The sequence below is a fragment of the Zonotrichia albicollis genome, chromosome 5, assembly GCF_047830755.1.
Source record: "Zonotrichia albicollis isolate bZonAlb1 chromosome 5, bZonAlb1.hap1, whole genome shotgun sequence".
NCBI lineage: Eukaryota > Metazoa > Chordata > Aves > Passeriformes > Passerellidae > Zonotrichia > Zonotrichia albicollis.
Genome location: NC_133823.1, coordinates 37,533,161 through 37,558,444, shown reverse-complemented (window position 1 = coordinate 37,558,444; position 25,284 = coordinate 37,533,161). Strand labels below are relative to the sequence as shown.

Below are 25,284 nucleotides of genomic sequence, written 5' to 3'. Positions count from 1 at the left end.
AACCCTCATAACACAGCTACCTCTGCACTCCATGGAAAAACAGCATATCCTCACACATTTTTTCAGGACTTCACTCATGCTTTCCTTCAAGTATCCCAGCTGTTCTTTTGGACCTCAATGCCACAGATGGATGTATGAGTCCACAAGTGAGATCAGAGTTACAAAAAAACTGTGAAAGCAATGCAGTTAGGGACAGTTTCACAAGTACTCTGTCACAAGCAGTTTATTAGAACTTCACTTTGACAATAAATAAGGTATTTCCCAAGCAATCAAAATGTAATTATTTAGAAAGTTAAACAACGCAAATTTTCACAATGAATTTTTTTATATATACATATTTTACTGTACTTTACACACCAGTTCATCCAGAGCTGTACAACAGTAGGATGTTTATTTTTTAAATTCACACAGCAGGAGCATATCAAGACATGTTTTTAATCTGGAAACTGTGTGTAGAAGTAACCCCAAACCACACCAGCTCCAGGTTGGATAGTCCAACTGGTATGACTGAATCTCTGTTCTTTAAACTAGCTGCTGAATTCAAAATTGGATGTATGGCTTACCTAGGAGAAATAGTGCCTTTTGAGAGTTATGGTTTTAAAGGACTAGTAAGCTGCTCAATTGCAACAGTAAGATGTAGCCATCTGTAATTTACAGCGCTACTGCACAACCTGCTCTGTCTTCAACACAAGTGGCACAGGACAAACTTCTGTAAAAAATGGTAAGTTCTTTTTAATAGTAAATACAAACATTGCACTTTGCACTGTTAACTGTGAAAACATCTTTCAGGTTTGGTCAAATGAATTAGCATTTCTTAAATATTCAAGACATTTAATATGCCTCAATAATACTTTTCAGAGTTTGACATTCAAAATTAACTTCAAAAGAATGCTCCCATTAAATAAAGCACCAAGATTTCCCCATGTGTTTATTCCCTAAAGAAAGTCTCTGAAACACTAGCTTTTTTTAAAACATTAGTTCTGCTAAGAGTTGTAATTTCAAAATAAAATTGAATTCTTATGGTTTGATCAAAGTGAGCTTTACATATTCTGTGCAACATCCCATTTCTTTAAGTGCAGAGGTACAGGTCTCAAAGTTATGCAGCTGCAATCGAGTTGTCATCTGCTTGGCGACCCTGAGGCTTTAAGAAAATAAAGACAGAGAATTAAAAAAAACTAAAACAAAACAAGCCATCCAAACAAACTTCCCTCAAAAATCCAAACCCAACCAAAAAACCCACACCCAGGCAAAAAAGATAGACTACTAGGAAACTAAGTCTGCAACACACTGTGTTGTCAGTGTAGCTCTACATTGTAGCATCAAGCTTATCCTGCTCCTAAAGGTTTCCAACAGTGGCACAAACACACAGGACATCCAAATGAAATTTCAGTTTGGCCCCTGGAGGCCTCAGCTCCTCAACTGCCCTGGTAAATGCCTCCTCCACACACATGTGCACAGCTTGGACAAGGCCTGGCTGATCAGAGCTCTGAGCATTACTGCAGTATAGAAAGCTGATAAATGTTAATGTGTAAAACAGGAATTAGACTGACAGTTTCTTGGAGAAATTTTAAGCAACATCACTAGAGATAGAAGAGAGCAAGGAAGAAGTTCTAAAGAAGAAAAGGCATCCTTACAATAAGGTTTTCTGATGTTCTTACAACTCCAAAGAAAAAGCAAAGAATTCTGAAGCTTGAGAGTCCACAGGAGTTTTATGAACACCACGCTTTTGAGAAAAAAAGCCTCTTCTATTTTCTTAGGAGGACACCCTGACTACCAGTCTTGAAGAGCCAGTGACTGTCAGCACACTCAAAAAGTAAGTTCTGCCTATCTCTTTTGATTAAAACAAAATTCAAATAACACCAGGCCAGTTTCCTAGGAACATGATTACATATTTTTGAATAAGTTCATCTCAAATCACATAAACAAGCATTTGGGCTCCTTGCTTGTTAAGAGTCCGAATAAAAAGTGAACAAATATTCTGGAGACAGCAGCAGTGGAATGAGAAAGCACTGTTTTGGGCAAATGGATTTAAATGATTCTTAAAAAGTAAAAATATCTGTTTTTCATGGCATGATTGAACTGTTTTCAGAATTATACCACCTATGAAAAAAAAATTCTAGACTGATTCACTGACAGAATGTGCTTTTAGAAGTTATTTATGGATGTGTGGGATGCTACAGTGTCTCTGAACTTAGTCATATGAGTTGCTCAAACACTTTTTTCAGAAGTGCTATGAATCATGGTATTAAAAGTATTTGGTTACTTAGCTTGCTCTACAGTGCTCAAAATAGAGGCAATTTTAAAACTCCTTTTACAGAGTCAGACATGGAACAGAACATCAGGGACATGTCAAGCACACTCAGCTCATTCACCTAGTGGTAACCAAATACATACTGCACTGAAACAGACTTCCTCAAGATTTTGGCTGACAACACCAATGCACAACACAAGATTTTTCCAAGCAAGTGACCCTGTTACAAGCTGGACATTTTAGCCTGCTTAGGGACACAGCTTTGAACACAGCTGGGGTGGCTGTCCCCAGAATGTGAGCAGCCCCAAGGGGAGCCTTGAAACACAAGTGACTCCTCCCAGCCTTACCTTTACAAAAATGTGTGTTGGTATGAAGCGCCTGAGCAGCTGGTTGGTGAAGTTAGGGAATCTCAGCAGGTTCACATGCAGAGAAGGTAACTGCTGATAGCCAGCCATCAGTGGATAGAAGTTATACAGCATCTCCTGCTGAGAGCCAGGGAGGATCCGGAGCCGGATCTTAACAAAAGAAGGAAAGAAAGCCACAACCATAGGTAAGTTCTGTGTTCCAAAGCTCTGCCTATTTTCTATTTATGCACTGGTTACTTTCTGAAGCTGGAAAGAATCAACTAATTTCCAATTCTAGTTGAAGTATTGCTTCTATACCAAAACAACGTTACCTGTGAATGACATGATAAACAGCTCCTAGACAGGCTTCCATCTAGCCCAAAATTGAATCTGCTTTCATATATTCTTCCAGACAGAATTTACCATACTTTAAACATCTAAAAACCAATGAGTTTATCCTCTCTGAACATCAGTGTAAGTCTAATCAATGTACTCTTCACTACCAGCAGGATGAGTGGATGTGACAATTCTGTACCTGTTTAAGGCCAGAGAACATGAAGGCATCACTGGGTTCCACGGACACCTCCACATCCTGGACTAAATTGGTTTTATTTTGCAGGTGATACCTCACAGGTAAGGACTCTCGGACTCGACCAAATGATGGCAGATCTATGGAGAGAAAGTAAGTTATCTCAAACAAAACACATCTTCAAGTTCCACTCAAAAAAAAAAAGTCTATTGCAAAAAGCAGTGAAAGATCAAGGAAAAAAGATACAAGCACTAGGCAGCTAAAGTCCTTCTGATGAGATTTTTTAGAAACAGATTAAACAACAGAACACACCTTTATTAGAAGTTTTCAGTACTATGTTTCAACATCTAGTCACAAACCTCCCAGCTGCTAACACTGCCCAAGAATACTAACTAGGAAGTCACTGCCATTGCTGCTGACTATTTTCAGCTTACCAAAATCTAATCAGATACTGTCAGGAAGTTCCTACAAAGTGTAACAGGATAGGAGGATAGTGGAAGAATCTCAGTACAAATGAAACCAAGCTGAGGAAAGCATTGAAATGATGTGTGTTTGGTGGGCATTTCAACCTCCCTCTGTTCTTGTGCAGGTGAAGCGCTACAAAAGAAACATTTCACCTGCCAACAAGCATCTCCAGCCCTCCAGTCTGTTTCTTCCTGGGATGCACCCAGAACGTGGGTGGATGGAACAACTGTTGCCATGGGCATCTAGAGAAACCTACTGGGAAGGCAGCACAGCAGAGCCAACTCCAGCCTCTGGGCTGCCACATAACACACATTGAGTATTATGTCAGCTCCACTGACAGCTTTTAGGAGAACACATTTGTGCAACTACCAACCTCCTCTTCCCCTCAAGGGGAAAGAAGAGCAAGCCTTGAGGGAGTATCTTTCTCTAGCTCCATAATATTCAGTACCACTTTTCTGTATTTTGCTACAGTAAATTTTACAGCTCTGGGTGCTGTAAAAATTTTGTCAGTCTTTGAAATTCTAATTAGGACATGTATGTTGCCAAATCAATATTACCTGCATTAACATGGAGAGGAATGCTCTCTACAATCACATGTGGCAGAGTGATGACTGTGTTAACAACAGGGACACTTTCCACAGGTGAACTTCTGCAGGAAAAAGTCAAATGCAGACCATGTTGAACATTACACTACATAAACTATCAAGTAAGTATACAAATTAAGTAGTAATTAGTAGGTCCAAAGTCTAAACACTGCTTGTTACAGGAAAATACATTTTGTTCATTTTTTGCACTACTCCTCATTCCCAAAAAACCCCAAACCCAACATCTTACTATCATTCCTAAAACCAAACTAGCTTACTTCTCTCCTTATCAAGGCCAAGAGATGCTTACCTCCTCCAGGAAATTATATAACATCCAGTTGCCACTCCACTAGCATTAGTAACTGGAGGACATCGAAGGCAAAAGCACTCACTGGCACTCTCACCTGTCTGTAAAACAACTATCAGCAAGATTTTGTTAAAAATCAAAGCATAATAACAGCCCAAGCCACCAAGCCTAGAAATGCAATATGACACAAACACAAGCATTCAGCCAGAAAGGCCTTTCAAGTGCTTTGAAAAGTATACCTATATAATGTATAAATCCAATAGATTGGGAAGTATTCTAATACATGAAAGGGTAACATACACAAATACATCTCATTTTATTTCATGAACAGCATTATAATATCATTAATGTACACACAGAATGAATCATTGCAAATTTAGAGTTCATAAACACACACAAAAAGCAAAATAATGTCAATTCAAATTCTACACTTCTACAGCAGATTCCAAGACATCAGCATAAGATGCCTCTAATGCTTGAAAATTAAAATGAACATGGACACATCCCCTCTCCCTCAGAAATGGATGAGGGCAGGGGAAGAGAAGGAATACAAGAAACATCTACAGGCTTTTCAGTGAAACTGAATTCTCACTTTTCTTCTTTTCTTTGTTTGTCCACTCAAATAAACTAAAAAAAAAAAAAAAAAAAAGAGTGCCTTTACATGTAGAGAGTGATTTTAAAAAAAGTAATAAGAAAATGGGTTTTGGTCTTTCAAAATTTATCATTAATATTTAAAAAAAAACATCAACCAAAAGATGGACAGCTGAACAGTTAATACCTACATGGCTCCCATGTCCTGGCACTTAGCTCTTTCTGAGCACCAGCCAGAAGCCATGAAGCACCAAGTGCCAGAGCTGAAGATGAAACATCACAGTTTGAAGAGGAAAGGATCTAGGAAATAATTGCTTTTTGCCAGGCAATCCTTGAATCAACAGATCAAGTAGAGCCTTGCAAGTCCTTGATAACTTGAGTGGACAGCTGTCCCACACGGCAGCCACCCAGAATAGCTCATTGCATCCACAGTTTGACAGAAGACATAATTCACATCTCTGATGCCACAAATGCAAAGAAGGTGTTTTGTTGGAAGATGTTGGATCAGCTCTACTTTTAAGTACTCCAATTTTTTAACTTCAAAGCTAACACCCCGCAGTTTGAATGGCTGAGATCATCAAGACAACTTTTTAAAATGCAAATAATAAGTTACTAAACTGTGGTAATATAAAAAAAAAGTTGGCTACTACCAGTTGTTCTTTATAACCTACCCTTTCTAGGTTCACATTTTTCAGTTTTGTGACAGTAATCACGGACTTGGATCACTGGCCTTTGGATACTGCCTCTATCACATGGTAAAGTGCATTCCAGAAAGTATATATGGCCCAGAAACACTGGAAATATTGAGTATCTTTTGATATGGATATCTAAGAAATTGCATTTCAGAAGTATTTCAGGTGCTTCCCCTCATGTCTATTATAATCAGATTTTTTTTACCATCCATCATCCAAGTCTATTTAGTTGACCTAGTGAAGCAGAACTAAATTCTGAAGCATGCTGCTGTCCAAGTTGTATTCTGGCAAGCAACTAGAGTACTAAGCAGCTTTCCTCCACTTACAATTCAATAAACAAACATTATTTAAAGTGTCCCCCTTTATTACTCCCAATTTATGCAAAAAGTATCCTCCTGACAGAGAACATACTCTAAGGAAACTTACCATTCTCCACATAAGATTCCAGTTGATCTACTGGGGTCATGGAAGCTGACAGCTGCAACTTGCTTGTTACAATAGTGAGAGGCCAAGGAGAGGCACTCAGGATGTCTGTCATCAGCAGAAATGGTATATCTGCAAATACTCTGTCCAAGTGCTCCAGCTGTAGAGACACACACAAGCTCTGACTATTTCTAACTAAACAGGGTGTGACTCCAAAGTGCTGTGATTCCAAAACATGAACAACTTTTCAAACACATACCTTTGTGGAGACAAATTTGACAGCAACATCAAAAGGAAATACTGTGTCTATGGTTACAGTTTCATCCTTTAGAAGCAACACAAGAGATGGGAAGAATAGAGGAAAAAAGTTATAGTCAACTTAAGGCCTGGCTATTGATGTCAAAGATTAAAATAACAATTAAAAGTAACTTTATATTAATGTAATCAGTCCTCCCCAGGGAAGAATGTATCTTTAAAGATATTTACGAACAAATACAGAAAACTTTTCCTCTGCTAATTGCTATAGAACTGCTCATGCTAAAAAGGGCTACCATACTGCTGACTTAGCATTTATTCTATCTCCTGGAAAGGTTTCTAAGATACTCAAAACTACAGCTTTTAGAATATTTCTTGTATTTCACAAATTTACCTGTATAAAATGCAAACAGTGCATCTTTAAAACCTACCCGGTGACACCTGCAGAGGATTTCTTTCCCCTCAACAACAGTGTTGATTAAGTAAGAAATATAAAACAGAAACATTCTTGCACCAACTGTTCCACAACGGATGTATATTGGTTTTTCCAGCTGCAAATAAAAGGAGACTCTGTGAGCTATAGCTAAACTACATTAATTAGGGCTAGAGCTGTCCAAAAGTTGTTAATTATCTGACTTAGTCCAACAGGGCAACAGTAGAATTATTAATGATTTATTTTTATTTATTTAATTTATTATTTAATATTATTATTTTGACCATAATGTATCTCCTAGAATGCACAATCTGGATCATGCAGCAAATGTTTTTAACCAGACCAGCACAACTCCAGTTGCTTCACTGGATTTGTTCCAGATACTTGTCTGTTACTTAAGAATACAAAAAAAGAACCATAACTGTGTAGTACATGACATAACCAGCTTCTAACTAACTAGTCACAACTTCAGTTTAGTGCATATTTGGTCCTCTACCATCTTGAACACACTTGCTGACTATTACCTACTGTCCATTAAGCAGTACATTTCATTAGCAGTTGAAGTTAGCCTCCTTATTTCTTATCTCCCAGCTGTACCATCAAACACAGAACATACCTTATTCTCCAATTTAGTCCAAAAGATGATCTCATTAAAAGAATACTAAACTACATCTAAACAGTAAGCAAAATATGCCATAAGCATTTAATTTATTGGTTCAGATACCAGAAAGTAAACTGAAGTCTGTCTAAGGGAGTCTTTTATCAGTTGGTCCCTATTTTCTTGAGTGTGATAGAGAAGTGAGGTTTTAAGCCCTGACCTTTTCCCCTGGTTGCAAGTCTCCTACAGGGATATCAGGAAGCAGTGCAGGAAAAGAGTCATCACATGCATCTGTTGCATGAAGAGTCACCTGAGTTTTCTGAGTCAGGTTAGCATCTTGCCCTAGGATTAAAAACAGTCTTCATATCCACACAGGCTTACATCACTAAAGCATGAAAAGAATAACTAAAACAAAACAAAAAAAATCTCTAAAAGCAATGCATGAGGAATTAACACCGTTCATTTTGTCAAGAGAATCTTTCAAAAGTACCAGCAGAAGATTGATTTGACAACACCTCAAAATTTTCCAAGTTTTGGAAGCATTTGTACCCTTGAAAGTTTATTGTTACATCTCTTTGGGCTAGAAAAAAAAAATCTCAAAAATCAGAAATTATATCTAGATATTCCCTACCATCTATGTAATACAACAGGATTATGTGATCTGAGTTTTTCTTGATATTCTATAATGAAGTAGAAAGGAAGTTTCACTTTTCTGTGATTCTTTGTTTTCAAGAACATGGTTTAATGATTTCACATATTTTAAAAATGTTTCTTTCAAGTCCGTGTTGAAAGTACATAAAAAGAAATGTATAGATGTTAAATGACACTATTCTTCAGTCAGAGCTTAACTAGAATAATGGCATTACTGCAATTACATGGCATAATTGTCAAAGCAAAACAAGCCACATCTTGCCAAAGAGTTACTACTGTGGAAAATACATCACCTTCCCTATAAGTGAAATGTCAGATTTCAATTGTTCTTTTAATGCAATCAGCAAACCCACACTGACCTTGCATATCCCATGTTAAAGAGATTAGATCAAGCAAGGAAAAAAAAAAAAAAACTAAGAACAACAAAGACCATCTATTAAACAGTGCTTTAGAAGCCAAGGCCAAACATCCAATTAAACAAGTTTCAAGAATACTCCAGTGACTTTAATGAACCATACAACTCTACAGAAAATTCTATTTCAGAATACACAGAATGCATGGCATCCTATATTCTAATGACTGAAAAAAATACTTTTGTCTTTCAGGAGAATTGCTACAAAGATGAATACTGAGTATAACATTTGGGCTTCACACACTGAAAACTGTCAGCCATATCTACATAGAGATAGTAGGACTCAGACATACAATATATGCATTTTTCTCCTTTGCTTTCTAAGAAATACTGCTTCAGTGCTCCATTGTTCCCCAAATTTCAAGTGGTTTAAAAACCAAACCATGTTTTCCAGGGGAGGGAAAACAAAAAAACCAGGGTGGGTGTGAGAGAAAACCCACAAAGTCTATACTTAGAAAACATTTATCTAGCACTGTCTAGTGCTTTCAGCTCAGCAAGGAAAAGATCTCTGTCTGGGGAAAAGATAACTTTAGTAACAAGCAAACAGAATAAAAAGTCAGAAAAGAATAGAAAACCTTTCATGTTTTCTTTCAAACTTCTAACCATTTATATTCTGAAAATAATCATGTAAGCACCACAGACAAGCAGTGGTTAAAATAATCAGAACTGAATGAGTCTGTTAGCTGCTGCTCTTACCAGTGGTATTTCATCATTCCCAACTTTCACTTTGTTTTGGCTTTTAATTACTGCGAGAAAACAGTTTACTGTATTTCTCTGCACTGCATCCACAAAAAGGAGCCAATTATGAGACTGTTGAATTAAAAGAAAATAACCCCAAATACCTGGCTTTAAACCTGCTGTAAGCTTGACATCTTTGGCCACTGTCTCCTCATGTGACTGGACTGTCACAATCAAACAATACATTTCATTAGTCAGGGCAGGAGGCTCATGACGGAGCTGAACAGAAATGTTCGGCACTCTAGAAATAATCCTTTAAGAGAAAAGACTCAGTTATTGTATCTTTCTTAAATAACTTGCTTTTAAGCCTAGTTTAAAGGAGGCTAAAACACCCTATTGTATAAAAGTTCCCACAACTGATGGCCTATTAAATTAAGAGATGTGAGACTCCTGAAAAACAACATGATGGGAACAACTCAATAAAAAAGACCAGTCTGGAACCCCAGTTACTCACATCGTGCTGGCCTGAATGGTCAAAGTGTCCCAGTGCACCTCATTGTCTGGAAGCTTGGGTCTTCTCTTGAAGGAGCGTGCTGCCTGCAGTGCTTCCTGAGAGGAGGAAGCATCTCCCCCTCCTCCTCGCCAGTTCAGAACCACACAGCGGCCAGATTCACTTCCCAGGATCAAATCCACAGATGTGATCTGACAGACACAAATTTAAACACCTATTGGTGAGTCTTCTGATCACCTGCTGTAGGAATGTAGTTTTCCAACACAGACAGACATCATAAACACATGTACCATCAGAAAGCTTCTGACAGCTTGGAGACTGAGGACCTCACCACCCCAGGATTTCATTTAATGAGACAGCAGTGGAATAAGGATCTGTGTTCAGGTGCAAGCAGTGTAATAGGTTGTAATTTCCTACCCTCCCATAGTACTATACCACCACTCACTTTTTAAGTACTACTCATATTTAAAAAAAAATTATAAAATTTTCTTCGGTTTTTCTGGTTTTCTTAATGTTTTGTCATTGTCAATAGTTTCACTCACTTTTGATACTCAGTTTCAAGAATTCAGACATTCAGAACTGTGGTGACTTTTTAACTGGTGCTAGAATAGGGGTGCATTGTAGATTGAGTTCATTGTATGTAACAGTAAGAAGGGTACAAAACAAAAGAACAAACCTCAATCTTCTTTCCTACATCTTCAGTTTTTGCAACAAATTTAAAAGAGAACTTTCTTGTTTTGCCAGGAACTAAGCACATTGTTCCTTGTGATGACTGTTCTAGAATATCACTTTTCTGATAGGCTTCTTCTACAACACAGTATTGGTTGTAATCCTACAATGGAGAAGTGGGGAAAAAAGTCGATACATTCATTCAGAAGACATCTTTAGAGAGTAATGGCAATGAGCAAATATTAAAGCTCTGTGTCACTGGATCAAACTGTATGGGTTCTTCTGACCTTTCACAATATCCAAGTTAAACTAGCTAGTAATTACACTGCAATTCTTTGCCACAAGATATCCATTATAGTAATATAACTTAATGAATCAGAAGAAATAAGAGATTAAAATGATCCTTCTGAAACTTTAGCAAGCTTCATAAAAAGCCCTAGATTTGACAGATGAATTAACCAGTCTTATTCCATATATCAATGTATCAATATATTTGTCAAAAGCAACAGATAATGCATTAAAAACCCAGACATCTTTCAGCTTGAGTATTAACATAATTTTAGGCAAAACCAATTTTCTTCTAATGCTTAAAACCAATAAAACGTTATTCCATGCTTATTATCAGTTTCTATCACTAAGTCAGATATAGTCAGAACATAGGTACCTGATTATTGAAACTGATGCAGAGCTTAGAAAACCTGATAGGATGAGGACAATCAGCTCTCAAGTACACATCAAACTGCACAGGAACATCAACATGAAAACTAGGAGCAAGAAATTTTGCTTTGCACTGTACTGAAATTAAAAAAGAAAATAAAAAGGAAAAGCAAAAAGAAACAAGAAGTAGATGTTAAACAAACTACAACATTAAATTCCAGAAGCACTCTCCTGAAATGATTGTGGCAAGAATTCTTCTGTGTACACTTTTACAACTCTGTTTTGCAAGGACAAATCTGGCAACTACTGCCACAGAAAGGCATTTTTCAGCACTTGGCCAAAACCTTTGCACAGGAGAGGAGATGCAGATGTCCAGCAAAAAACAGACAGTCCTGTACATTTGGATGTCATGCATGCTCCCTTTCCAATGGCAAGTATTACTTTGCACACACTCTGCCCTCTTTCCTCAGAACCCTACTTCACAGGACACCTGAATATCAGAAGTCTTTCAAAAAACAGGGAATACTTTAGTAATCCATATCAGGGATAAGAGACCACCAACTTCTCTCATTATTTATCTTGTTGATTTAGACAAGGAACAGAGCAAGGCTGGAACACTGTTGTTAGTTTTAATATATCCTTCATATTTTCATCCTAATTAGTTACTTGCAAGGTGTGATCCAAATTTATGATCTAGTGTAAATTTGCTTTCTTACTTACCAAATGGTATAAAATCTTGGACTTCTATTGTAAAAATGTTACTGCCTGCCAAGGAAACACGGTCAGCCCACAATTTCTGTGATGCTTTCACAGCAGCAGCATCACAATCGGGTTCAGGATCAGGGCTTTCATTCTGTATGCAGGCAAAGGATTACAAAGAACAACAAAAGAAGGTTACCAGACACTGAACACTCCTAGCATTATTTGAAAGGGAAATAGGAGTTCTGCCTCTTACCATCAGAACTTTTATGAGATTTTTTTCTATTCTGGATTTCTGATCTTCTTTAAGAGTAGATGCTAATAAAGAGAACAAAACAAAGATTACAAGACAGAAGCAAGGGTCTCTACTTTTCTCTTAACTTAACAGTAAATATTACACTCAGATTACATCATTCAAACAACACATTCCAGGGGAAAAAAAATTCTAACATTCATCTACCATAACAAAGGACATTCCCATTTTAAATGTTTCCTCTTACTTTCACTGGAACCAAGTAAAATATCTTTCTATTAGATAAGCATTTTGCATTTTATTGGAGCAAAGCCTCAGAAGAATAATGCTTATGTCTCCTTGTTGTTTATGTTTAAAAATAGAAAAAAGCATAGACAAGTCTGGAACTCCAAAGAGGCCAGCTCAGATAATATTGAAAAAATCAACTACAGTGGGTGACAGGAAGAAACAAGGACTACTTAAAATAAGCATTCTTTTCTTGAAGAAATGTAGTTTTGCATCATTTTCTATTCTTCAATACAAAGCAGCATAGCCTGGCTAGCTCTAGGAAGATGCAAAGCCATTTTTCCCACACCTGCACTAATAGTGGTATTAGCAGTTTAGGGCCCCAAAGGATCATTTCTGCATTGTCAAGGAGTAGGCACCACACAGACCATAGTGCTTGCATTTTTACTGTGGAGCCACCCTATGCCATATTTCTCCCCTAAAACATACTTCATCAGCAGAGTTCTAGAAACAGTCTTGGAGAAGCATATTTGGGATATTAAAGTCCAGAAAAATTGTGTTAGGTTTGTTACTAGGAAAAAATGTTTTTCTCTTTTAGCTGTACTATTGTTCTTTGCCATCCCAAAGCTCAGGAAGTTCCTGTTACATTATTTGAACAGTCTCAAATGAAGCTCTGCATCTCAGATATCCTAACACAGTCTATTTGAATGCAATGAATTTTACAATAGAAGAAAGCCAACTCGACTCCCAGCGTAGCACAGAAAGTAGTGAAAATCAGCACAAGTACACAGTTATTTTGTAGTCAAATAATTTGAAGCACTGTAAGCACTGCATCTGATAATGATTTGTCACATTTCAAAATATTCAAAGAAGAATACCTCTGCCCAGTAGCTCTAAAGAGTATGTGATATAATCTTTCAGCTGGGCCATCAGATATGAACATTTGAGTGCTGTTGTCAGTATGGAGGTGAGGAGGGTCCACCATCCTTCGCTGCGATAATCACACATAACATAATCCAACAGCCTGCAACACAACAAGGTTGAGAGGAAACAAGTTATGCTCACCAACACTTTTTAGAAGCATGCATTTTTTTGGTATCATTAATACAAAATTCATTTTCACTAATACAAATGCAAGATTAAAGTCTACTGTTTATACAAGGCAATGATTTATCAAAACCAGCATGAAGCTATGATAAAGAAACATTTATTCCCTGAATTTTCTATTTCTAGATAGAAATATTTTCACAAGACAACTCATCTGTCCTCACACAAAGAACTAGCAAAACAGCAACTGGACAGAATTGCCTTAGTCCAAGAGCAGAAGAAATGTAATGTTCCTTAAGCCAAGATGTTTCTTTTCTTTCCTATTCCCCTTCAAGGGTGCAAAGGTCCACAACATATGCACCAATCTTTATCAGGCAAAACCACGCACCTTAATATGTTCCTAATACTGACCACTGTTTGCTGTTACTAGCTATGCAGTAATTTTTAAAATTCTTCTCAGCTATCCAAGACAAGAATTTTTGCCTACTTTAGAAAAATCTACCTAACATAAACAAAAAATGCTTGTTCATAGAACAGTCAGACTTGACACAAATTGATCTGCTTATCCTAGCCTATCTTCTCTTCCATGTAAACTCCAGTTACCTACTAACCAGCAAATACATCTCTCCTACTTCAAACAAGAGAGACAGCACTCAATCAGTGAGTAAGAAACAGATAATTTGCCTAATATGGCAAATTTCCACAACAGCTCAGAGCAGGAAGTTTCTATGCTCTAATAAACTGACTCATCTGCTTTAGTTTCTTTAATATAAGTGGGGTTCATAGACTCAATAGGTTGTCCTTCAATCACAACCAGATACAAGGAGCATGTCATACAAGCTTCCAACATTATTCCATAGCAATAAAACATGGGGTCTTAGTGAGAAGGCAGCATATAAAAGAAGCAATCATGAATGATACTCACTTCAAAGCTTTGGCATAATCTTTAGCATAGTAATATTCTTCTCCCATTTGAACCACTGGAAAAAAAAAATCCAGATCACTACTGAAAACCTTTGCAAAATTAAATTTTAAAAATGCATCTGATTATCTATACTTACTCAAATGACTTTTCATTCTTGGACATTTGTACTTCTTGAATTGTGCGACAGCATTACTCAACAAAGTGATTATTAGCTCCTAGTGGGTAAAACCATTACCAGTATCATTATATATGCAAACATTAGAGTCATGTTAAAACAACAGATTTCTATTTTTCTTTTTTTTTAAAGAATAAAACTTACTGAGTGAAGAACATTTTTCTCTTTTAGCTGTAGGGATAAAATCCCCATCTTCTCCTTTTCAGGATCAGAAAGATCAAAGCCTGCATAAGACAATGCAAAAATCCATGAAATCAGAATTCTGTCCAGACCCAAAGGGAATAATTTATACCATAAGCAACATCCAATGCAAGCTTCAACTCAAAACACCCTCACACATTATATTACCTCACATGCAGCTATATCTCCCTCGAAGGGAAATTCTAGAACACAACTATCTTTCCCCATGCTTTTAAGAATCTACCAAAAACCAGCAAATTACAGTCAAACCACTTAGTCTTTATACTGCACATTTTAACATTTAAAGTGTGTATGTTAAGACAAATTAGTCCTTTTCTAATGTGATCCCAAATAAGAATTCAAGCTCCCATTTCCATAGCAGTAGAGGAACATACTCAGTATTCCTTGGCGCCACGGTCTTTGCCCATAGAAGTCAAGCACTCCAGTTTGTGTTTCCAGGGGATCCGGACTGGGATATGGCACAGAGGGCTGGAAATTCAAATACAGCAATTAAAAGGGTTCCTGTTTCATCTTCTGCCAGGTAAGTGTTAGAAAAATATTAAAACAATACCCCCCCGTATCCTAGTACCAATGCTCTTGTTTCTCTGCTTCCTGTAAGTCACCAGACACAGTGCACATATAAATATACTGGAAAAACAAAGTCAGTTCTCAAGTACCCAGAGATGCAAAAATATATTTAAAAAAAAATTTAAACATGTCAGAATTATTTGTAAATAAATAAATACTGATGTATTCGTCCTGGGGCAACTTTTTCCATACAATACAAATATATGTAATGTTAACAAGCATCACAAAGACACATATCCTTTTCTAGGGTTTCATTTACACATATTACAGATTGTTCCACTTCCATTTAAGACTACATTAGGGATTTCACTATGTGGTTAATTACAAAGCATTTTCTCCCTCCCAACTTACATCATGGTTACATAGCATACTTGCTAGTTGTTTCCGTTCCTGTGCATAGTAGGCTGCCTGCTGGTAATAGAAACCTGGATTCTGAGTTTGAATTGCTGTCAACCCCAGCTTAATTGCTTCATCAAACAAGTCACCAAAGGCCTGAAACCTGTTAAAAAAACCCAAAGCGTTCATAACCAAGATTGTGTATAGAACAGCAATAGGAACTAAAAAGTACCCTACAAATGAAAGTTCTGGTTACTCAAGACACATTATATTTCTCTGAACTTTTGCATCTAAGTTCTATGGCTGCATTTGTTCATACTCTGTTCATTCAAAGAGAAAAGCAGTCAATGATCAATGCAAAACAGAACAACAGTGTATTTTATGTTCTTGTGCATCTCTTAGAGAACTAAGAATTGGTATCTTGTCTAGACAAGTAAACCTTTTGAAGTTCACTGTTTGTCTAAAACACTACTAAGCAAAAACATACTGTTTAGACATCCAGGCAGCATGCTCAAAAGCCAGTTCTGCACTTCCTATTTTTTTCTTGCATAGGTCAATATGCTTCCTGAACTGTGCAATTGCATCCAGTGGAGTGTTATGTTGAAAACAGAGGCGGCAGATCTAGGTAAAGATAAAAGTAAAATGAAAAACCACTGTTAGGCTGCTAAGGAATAGCACTCAACCCCACCAGTCCCCCAGCTAATTCTACATATTTCTGAAGAGCAAAAATTGCATAAAAAATAAAGGAAGAAAAGTTTATGGTTTACAGGTGTAAACCAAAATGTACTACACCTGAAACCATGTGGCTCTCTATTTCATCTAATACTATTTATCATCCCCTTCTTGCCCAAGACATCAACAGAACAGTGCATAACTCACTGCCAAATATAACAGGGAACTTCAGAGCCTCTAGAAAGATCATTATTTAGAAGCCTGCAGTTCACAAATGGAATTTGATGGAATACAACTCCAAGATTCTTGTAAGTGGTGGGATAGTTCTGCTTTACCTAAAAGCCCTCAAAATACCACGAAAGTATGGAGTGATTCTTAGAGAATTACTTTCTTCCCTCAAACAAGCAGTAACTGATCTAAACTGGCCTAAGCTTTGCAACAAGACAAAAATATTCAAGGAATAAGCAGCCCTGGTGTTCATTCTCCCTGCTCAGAGTGAGAGTTAGAGCCTAGTCATTCAGAAGACTGCATCTCAAATGAACCTAAATCCTGCAAAATAACCCCAAACTTCAGCTAAGAATCTTTATTTGCGTGGAATTCAGAAGTCTCTGCAAGTCTGAGCATAATTGGTGTTCCAATGATAACTCTTTCTAATCCATCTCTGTAAAAGCAATATAAAACTGAACTTTACAACTTTTCCCCATTGAAGATGCATCAACTTTTTTCTTTTAAGTAACAGTTGTCAAAGACTAGAAGTACAGTTATTACCTTGTAATTTATAAATCCTGCCATGGTCTTGATTTCCAGCATGTTTGTTTCATGAGCCCTCAATTCATGCACAAGATTATATGCAGTTCTGTAATTCCTAAGCAGGAATAACAAGAGTTAAATCACACATGATAATAAAGTTCTAGAACAGGACTGCCAACAGTGAAAAACAGCCTTCCAACCAGAGCATTCTTCCCGGTGAAGAACTTGCCCCTTGCATACATGTTTAAATAATTTTGCATTCAGGCAAATATTTGTCAGTTTATGGCTTAGCAGCAATTTGGGGTAGAGAGGGTGGGGGAAGATAACATGAGTCTTACTTGAGAGCATTCTGTGTATCCTGCTTCAGCTCACTGAAAAAGGCTATTTTGAACTGGTGTCTAACAAACAAAAGCTGCAAAACACAACCAGGGTACATCATTCACAAACATCCAAACAGACCTTGTTACCTACAAAGAGATACAAGTGGTAACTTCAGAAGTCTACATAATACAGTGCTTGACTTGAAACAAGTGACTGTGCAACTGTTTCCTGCTAGCTCTGTCTATAGTTCACCATGACACAGCAGTCATCTTTCAACAGATTTCATCTACTCAAAGCCTGTTGCCCTGGCACAAGGGAGAAGCTTTGGAACAGCCCAAAATCTCTATGCCAACAGAGCTGATTGTGGTTTGGAGCTCACCACTTTGGAAGCTCACCACTTCCAGCTTCCAAGAGAGCAGAGCTGGTAATCACAACAGAACATAATGTGTCTGAGTGGATTTGAAAAGCAAAAGTTAAAAACTGAAATCAAGTGCAACTCTGAGTACAAAATATCTAAGGGAAACACATCCCACAACTTAAGATACTACACTCAAATATGCTAAACCATGTAGATAAATGAGAAGTTTTTCTTTTTTTAATCTGAGAACTCAATTTTGCCCTGCCGCTCTTCTAAGGATGATGTGAGAAAGACAAAGGTAAGAACAAAACCAATCAAAGTTTACATTGCAGAAAATAGAACCAAATTTACTTCCTATACTAAGGGAGGACATCTCTAAATGGAAGGGAAGAATAAAAACATTTAAATAACAAACACTTATTTTCATGTTTTAACATGCAAAATAGATTGCACAGTATTTCACAAATAGGGTAATGTTACCTGGTGAGTGGTTTTGTTCAAGAACTCCTTATGAGATTTAACTCTTCTTATTTCTGTATAATAGTAAGTCTGTGCATGCTCATAGAAAGCATTTTCCAACCTGCAACAAAGTTGCTCATAAGTGTCACAAAGTTTCTCCCACAAAGAAATTCTTAAGTTCTTCAAAATAAGTTACTTTTAATCATGTTTATTTTAGTGTTGGCAAAGGACCTTGCGGTATTACTGAACTCCTCTGAGTTACCACACAGGGTAACAGTCTGCAGACAAAAATCTTTCACAAAAAGGGTAGTAATAAGTAGAACAAGTAAGTTGAGAGCTTTATATACTAACTTCTCATACAACAAACACCAGTATTTAATTTAAGATAGTCTCAGGATAAGCTGCTCTGATTTTGCAAGGTAATAGAAAGATGAGAGATGCCCTTAAGTCAAAACAAGAAAACCCTGCTGAGGCTCACAGAATACATCTGAACTGCTTCTGTTTGCTGGACTGTGGGGGAAGGAGTGGAAAGGAAAAAACAGCAGTAAATAAAATTTTGAGGGTACAGGTCTCATCATTCTGCCCAAACATCAACAGCTATCTCGGTTGCAGAGGTAACAGCAAAACTTGTCAGCAAGAGAAACAGCCCACGGCAACTCACAGGGGGAGAGGACACAGAGGACACAGAGGACAAGCACACCAAATGCAACATGAGAGGAGGACCTAAGGAGCATATATTGTAAGGAGTAAAATCAACTAGAACAAGATCAAAATCTAGGAGAGGAATACATGCAAAAGCACTGGCACATGAAAGAAATAAAGGCTGAAGTACCAGTTCTGTTACAATAATCTCAATTTAGCATTGAAAAAAATATGAAAAGCTAGAAGTAATGGTTACTTTGTTTTGATCAATTCCAGGGCAGTTTGTGAGCAGACTGGATACAATAGCAGCATTAATTGATGTTGAGTATTATACTGTTTATATATAAATATGAGGGTGAGAGCAAAGTTAACCTCAGACTGTGACCTGTCTTCTCCCTGAGAACACATGGGAAAATTAGAACTCATTATTGTAAAACATGATTTCGTTAGTTTGAGCCCTTCTTTTTAGAGCTACACAAAAGTGTTTGCCTTTCTTCAATCTGCTTTTGAAAGGCCTTCCTAAATTATTTGAAGCTGTAGTCCATGTAAATATCAAAACAGAAGGCACAAGAAATGTAGAAAATTACAAAGACATAATATTTGCAACCAGATAGATGCCACTTCACATAAACAGAAGGAGAAAACTACATGGCCAGGGAGCAAAAGTGGGGGAAAAACCAAAAGCCTGTTAAGAGATAAATCTAAAAACATATTTGTATGGAAAATCATTTCAAACCAGCAGGGCCAAAACCACTGTAGAAGTAGAAAAGGCCACTTGGGATATCTACAAATATTTCTTTAAAAGCAACATCTCTGGCTGTCATTACTCAACCTCACATAGAAATGAAATTGTGCAGAATTCATCAGAACAACCTGAAGAATTCCAGCAAACAGGTAAAACATTCACTGCTGGTCTACAATCAGTGCCAAGAGCATTCATCTCAACCTGTGATCTCTCAAATTCTCCATCAGAATCATGGAATTGTTTAGATTAGAAAAGACCTTTAAGATCATCAAATGTAACTGTCAACCTGTTACCAAGCCACACCACTAAGCCCATCCTACTGTTCCAAAGCACAGTACACATGCCTTTTAAATACACCTTCAATGGTGACTCAACCTCTTCCCTAGGCATCTTACTCCAATGCTTGATAACCCCTTTGGATATTAGGAAAAATTTCTTCACCAATCTAAACCTCCCTTGAAGCAATTTAAGCGATTTCTTCTCATCCTACAGCTTGAAGGGAAGCCCTAGGGAAGAGACCAAGCCCATCCTACTGTCCAGTACAGCCTCCTTTCAGGGAGTTGCAGAGAGCAATAAGGTCTTCCCCAGGCCTCCTTTCCTCCAGGCTACAGACCCCCAGTTCCCTCAGCTGCTCCTCAGAAGGCTTTTGCTCCTGACCTTCACCAGCTCTGTTGCCCTTCATCGAACACACTCTGGCACCTCAGTGTCTTTCTTGCACTGAGGTGCCCAGAACTGGACACTGCATGGATTTCCATCATCTCCACTGAGCGAGCAGAATGAAGGCCCTCACTAGCACACCAACAGTCCAACACTGGCATGCTGACCCCAGGCTTATTTCCAGTGAAACTGGTTTTATCCCTTTCCCACTTTAAGCCTACTTTAAAGCCCCCTCAGTAAGCTCTGCTAACTCTTGTGTGCAGATCTCTCTTCCCCTGTGAGACAAGTGTTCACCATCTGCTGCCAGCAGGCCAGGTGACCTGTAAGCCATCCCACACTCTGCAAACAGGGCAAGACAGGGGTTTTACAGCACTTACCTTATAATATAGCCAACAAGATGATCCGTGTGGGGAAGCACAAAGAGTGATTTTCCAGAAAGGTCACAAGCATTACACAAAGCTGCAGCCCTCTCTGATGCAATAACATCTTCCCCTAGAGAAGTCAAGGAAAACACAAGTAAGAGGTATGTGGTGCTGCAATGTCAAACCAGTTCTAAAAGCTTAAAGATCAGGTTATGAAACTTAGGTAGACCAAAAGGTCTAAACAGTATCGAAAAATCTAATAGAGATAAAACCAACAGCACATTCTTTCTTATTTCTTTCAGAGTACTATGTGCTTCATCCAGCAGAACACATGCAGAAACTTTCTAGCAGTTTTTAGCAAAAAATTACGAGTCTGATGTTTTTCATCTCTCACAGAATTAAATGTCCCATGTCTTGGGAAATACAATAGCATCCAGGAAAGACAAACACATACAGCAGGTGGAGCAAAAAACAAAACATGGTTTGCCAGACACTAGAAAGCACACAGTAGCTCTACAGAAATGTAAAGTTAAAAGTGTATCACATTTCACAGTTCCATGTGGCTCCAAAATTTTATCAATTAAAACCAAGTTAAGACAAAAGACCTCTGTAGGTACTAAACACTCTTCCTCTAAGTTCTCAATGCTTTTACTGCTTTTCCTGATCCCAAGCAATGTTAAAAATTTGCTTGCTTGTAAGAAGGCAGGTCAAATGTATTACCATATAAGCCATCTCTGATACTGTGTACCACAAAACGCACTTGGACTTAAGAGGAAGAAGTTAGGGATAAAAGTATCAAATGTTTAGGGTCAACTGTCCTGAATGCCCTTTTTATCTTACACCTTGCTGCAGTCACAGTGCATTTCATGAATGTAGATGACATCAGATGAAGAACCACAGATTATGTGACAAACCAAAGTCAGCCCAGTCCACTGCGCCTTCTGAAAAACGAGAACTCCACAACTGTGCACAGAGTTTTCAAGTACCTGGAGGCAATGGTGTTTTTTTCTGAATCAAAACCACAGCAACTTTGGTATTTCTTCCCTGTAAACTTTGCCTAAAATAAAGACAACATAGCACAGTGTCAAGGTTTCACTTCTTATTGCTGAATAATCAGGAAAAAAATATTTCAATCTAGATGGAAGTGCTTGAAGAATGCTACAAAGGTGAAAAAGCCAAACAACACAATATGCTCCATCATTCAGAAAATGCTGTCTTCCTTCTTTTGGGACAGAACAAATGTGTTGAGTTTAGCAAGAAAAATTTCAGGGGCTGTTTTTACTGAAGTAAAATAAGTAATGGTTTTACTAATAAACCATTAAAAAGTTCTTTATTTTGAGTTGTATATTAAAAAGCAAAGCTCAAGTTCCCCTTAATTTATGTTTAAGAAAAAAAAAGTGTATGTTCTAGAATGCAAAGAGATTCTGCAATTCACACTTACATTAGTTTGCAGTACATAATGAAGCAAGTGAAAATATCTACCTGACAATTTCAACTCGAGTAGCACACTCCAACTGTTTTTCCTTCCACTGTGGCTCATCCCAGTCCAGTTCATAGAACACCACCACAAGAGCTGGAACCAAATTCAGGTGCTTGTTCATCCAACCAGTCTTCAGGATTCCTTTTGGAATATACCACTCATAGGATGTCCTCTGAAAACAGAGAATATTGAAGCAAGCTACAAAACCCATTTTCAAACATTTATAGCAGGACAAAGGGCATATCCTCGAAATTCCTGCCACTTATTATGTTTGTCATCTTGCCTTTAACATTGTTCCCCTCAAGATTTTGCTTTCTATTAACCATATCCCTCAGTAGCTCAGGCATCAGGGCCTGGTGCCTGAGATATTAGCAGCAAAGAACAACAGATTCCAGGGAGGCTGGAGAAGAGGGTCAAGTTTAGGAGCAAGTCTCACACACTGCCATGTATGAGAATATAGGCTAGTATGAAATACTAGGCTCAATTGAAAACAGAGCTCTCAAAACAGTGCAAGGACACACCAGTTTATAGTCCTTGTCTTTACCAGCATCATGAAATTATGTAGTTTTGTAACAGTTAAACTCATTGACGTTGCAAAGCAGAAAGAATAGCAGAGATATTCCTTCTGCTGTTTCACTCAGTTAAAGTGAAATGTTTTTTTTACTAAATTTTAGAGGTTAGGTTAGGGTTTTTTTCAGAATACATTGTCTAGTTTCTCCAGAGTTAAATTTCGGGTTCATCAAAGCTCAAACTTTACAAAGCACCTTAATGCTATGTACAGGAGTAGCAAGTACTTTAAAAAGTACTTTTAAAACCATGCGGGCTTTCTCTGCTTCTGGCTCATGAGCTAAGGCACCCCTGGGCTTCCCACAGCGCTCCATCACAACGCCCTCGGCTTCCCCTTCGCCCTCACAATTCCCTGCCTTGAAGCTCCCACACTTCCCTCCAACATCGGGGGCAGAGGCAGCCGAGGGCCGGCAGAGCGCGGTGCCAGCGGGCGGCAGCCCAGGCGGAGCGGAGCACGGCCCTTCCCCGCCGGGAGCCGCCGAGTCCCGCACGGCCGCTCCCGGAGCCCGCCGGGGCAGCGGGCCGGCACGGAACCCGCCGGGATGGGGCGCAGCCGGGGCTCGCTACCTTCGTCCGGCACTTGGGGTACTCGTGGTCGCCGGGCAGCACTTTGAAGGAGATGGGGACGCGGTCGGCTCTGCGGTTGGCGCAGAAGGCGTCCCACACGGCGCGGTGCACGGCGTTGTACACCACGTCCAGGCCGGTGAGCGTGACGAACGCCATGGGCCGGCAGCACAGCTCCACCGGGAAGTCCCAGTGAGACGGAGGGGTCATCCTGCGCCCGGGACGGCGGCCTGCGAGGCAGCGGAACGGCGGTGGGAGGGCGGCCCAGGCCGGTCACAAGAGCGCCCCGCTGTCCCGGGCCCGCGCTCCCCGTAGCGCCGCTCACTGCGGCGGGATGGAGCCGGGAAGCGCCGGGAAGCGCCAGCTGGGAGCGGCCGCGGGTCACGGGAGGCGGCGCGGGCGGGCCACCGCCTCAGGAAGCGAGCGCCGGGCAGCGTCGGAAGGGCAGCGCGAGCGGCCAATCGGAGCCTCCGCTGCGCCCCTCGGACCAGTGAGGAGCGCCCGCGCGGGGACGTCACTGCGAAGGGGCCAGTGAGCGGAAGGAGGAAGAGCGGGGGGACTCGCGGCCGGCCAATGGCAGGGCAGGGGGCGGTGCCCACGGCTGCCCCGCGCTGCCCTCGGGGAAGGCGCGTCCGTGCGAGTCCGGCGGGGCCGCGCCAGGCAGGCCCGCCCAGCCCCGGCGGCAGCGGGGCCGGGCCGGGCCCAGGGAGCGCGGCCGGGAGCTCCGGCCATGGCGGCCAACGAGGACCAGGAGGCGAGTGACCGGGCCCCGCTGCCTGAGGGAGAGCGGAACCGGGGCTGGGAGGGCGGGATAGCGCCGTGCGGAGAGAAGGGGCGGCCGCCGTGGCGGGGGCGGGAGGGCAGCGGCGGCCCTGGAGCGGGCGAGGGGCGGAGGAGGGAGCTGGGCGGTGGCGGGGTCGGGCACGGCGGGGCGCGGGGAGGTTGTGCCGGGGCTGCGGTCGGTAACCCCTGCTCTGGTAACCCCTGCTCTCTGCTCTGGCCCTGGCTGCAGATGGAGCTGGAAGCGCTGCGCTCCATCTACGAGGGAGACGTGTGCTTCAGGGAGCTCAGCCCCGTGTCCTTCCAGTACAGGGTAAGGCCAGGCTGCACCCTGGAGTTACTTTGCTGCCTTGCTGTTGCCATTCTGGGGGATTCTAAGCCAAAGGGGTATCCAGTGTGCGGTAAAGGAGTGATCCACAGGATGCTTTTTCCAGGCTATTTGGTACAACAGCGCTTCACACCCCAGAGTGTCGTGTATGTGACCCTGCCGCCAGCACGGTTTGTTACAGAGTCACGGGACGGGTGAGGCTGGAAGGGACCACAGTGGTCACCGGGTCCAACCTCCCTGCTCTAGCAGGGCCATCCTAGAGCACGTGGCACAGGATTGTGTCCAGTCTGTTCCTGAAAATCTACAGTGAAGGAGACCCCACAACCTTTTTGAACAATCTCTTCCATGCTCAGTCACTGCACAGTAAAGAAATCCTTATGCTCAGGTGAAACTTCCTGTCTGTCACTTTCTGCCCATTGCCTCTTGCCCTATTGCCAGTTATCCCTGAGCCAGGCATCCCACTTGTGTGTCTGTGCCCTGCCTAGCCAGAACTGTCACATCCTCTGAAGAAGGCCTGCTGTGTAGTATTTACCCTAACAGGTCAGAAATTGAAAGATTTATAGAGATGTTTCTATGTAAAATTTTGAGCCTTTGTTAACTGCTTAGTTACAAGATTCCTGTCTCTTGTCTAAAGACTGTTGATTGTGTCTTGTTTACCTGCTAAAGAGAAAATCTACAAAATGCTTTGGATGTGTGCACTGGCACAGTCTGGTCACAAGAGACATAGAGGGAGTGCTGAGCTCAAGGTACACAACTAGATTCTGACATGAAGTTCTCACCAGCTTTCTCCGATTTAAAAACCTGAAAGTTCTTCTGGGCACCGACTGAGGCAGATCTTTTGATGGCCAGAAGACTTTACTTAGGCACCCACAGGACAGAAGGGAGATTTCTGAAAATGCTATATGCCTGTTTCAGGGAGAAACCATCTAAAATCACCTTTCTGTGGCTTCTCAAATAACTTAAGAAAAATGTCACTAATTGTAGTGAGATTAATTAATTAATTAATTATACTCAGTTAATTAATAGCACTTGAAATGCCAGCCGTGTAAGAGTGGCCTTTCTTCATTGATTGGATCATTCTTAATAAATTTAAATTTCTTTGAAAAGGGAAATATGACATG

General features: G+C 40.0%; 2 protein-coding genes across 5 annotated transcripts in view; one reads left to right on the top strand and one right to left on the bottom strand.

Moving 5' to 3' along the window:
- Positions 1 to 208: 208 nt before the first annotated feature.
- TRAPPC11 (trafficking protein particle complex subunit 11) lies at positions 209 to 23,492 on the bottom strand. The gene is made up of 29 exons (XM_074541366.1): positions 23,059 to 23,492; positions 21,927 to 22,096; positions 21,431 to 21,501; positions 20,460 to 20,574; positions 18,060 to 18,159; positions 17,239 to 17,312; positions 16,919 to 17,015; positions 15,966 to 16,099; positions 15,494 to 15,641; positions 14,950 to 15,043; positions 14,519 to 14,598; positions 14,336 to 14,414; positions 14,200 to 14,254; positions 13,106 to 13,251; positions 12,006 to 12,067; positions 11,771 to 11,903; positions 11,058 to 11,188; positions 10,401 to 10,556; positions 9,728 to 9,915; positions 9,378 to 9,526; positions 7,693 to 7,814; positions 6,873 to 6,992; positions 6,446 to 6,511; positions 6,190 to 6,346; positions 4,484 to 4,592; positions 4,147 to 4,238; positions 3,131 to 3,264; positions 2,599 to 2,766; positions 209 to 1,141 (listed from the first exon to the last, which is right to left on the bottom strand). The coding sequence occupies exons 1-29, from the start codon at positions 23,263 to 23,265 to the stop codon at positions 1,097 to 1,099; spliced, it is 3,402 nt and encodes a 1,133-aa protein (XP_074397467.1). The 5' UTR covers positions 23,266 to 23,492; the 3' UTR covers positions 209 to 1,096.
- Positions 23,493 to 23,632: 140 nt separating this feature from the next.
- The window catches only part of RWDD4 (RWD domain containing 4), a 29,391-nt gene continuing 27,739 nt past the window's right edge, over positions 23,633 to 25,284 (top strand). For all 4 annotated transcript variants that reach the window (XM_074541367.1, XM_074541370.1, XM_074541371.1 and 1 more), the window contains exons 1-2: positions 23,633 to 23,809; positions 24,068 to 24,148. In XM_074541367.1, coding sequence (XP_074397468.1) covers positions 23,786 to 23,809; positions 24,068 to 24,148 — 105 coding nt within the window. In that variant the 5' untranslated portion in view covers positions 23,633 to 23,785. The remainder of the gene's footprint in view (positions 23,810 to 24,067; positions 24,149 to 25,284) is intronic.

What these genes read in the sequence shown, in the direction of transcription:
- TRAPPC11 (XM_074541366.1), bottom strand. Translation starts at nt 23,265, where the DNA reads ATGACCCCTCCGTCTCACTGGGACTTCCCGGTGGAGCTGTGCTGCCGG. An exon ending in AAAAACACCATTGCCTCCAG is followed by an intron (nt 20,575 to 21,430) that starts GTACTTGAAAAC and finishes TGACTTCTCTAG; the next exon opens with GGGAAGATGTTATTGCATCA. An exon ending in AGAAAAATGTTCTTCACTCA is followed by an intron (nt 14,415 to 14,518) that starts GTAAGTTTTATT and finishes TTTACCCACTAG; the next exon opens with GAGCTAATAATCACTTTGTT.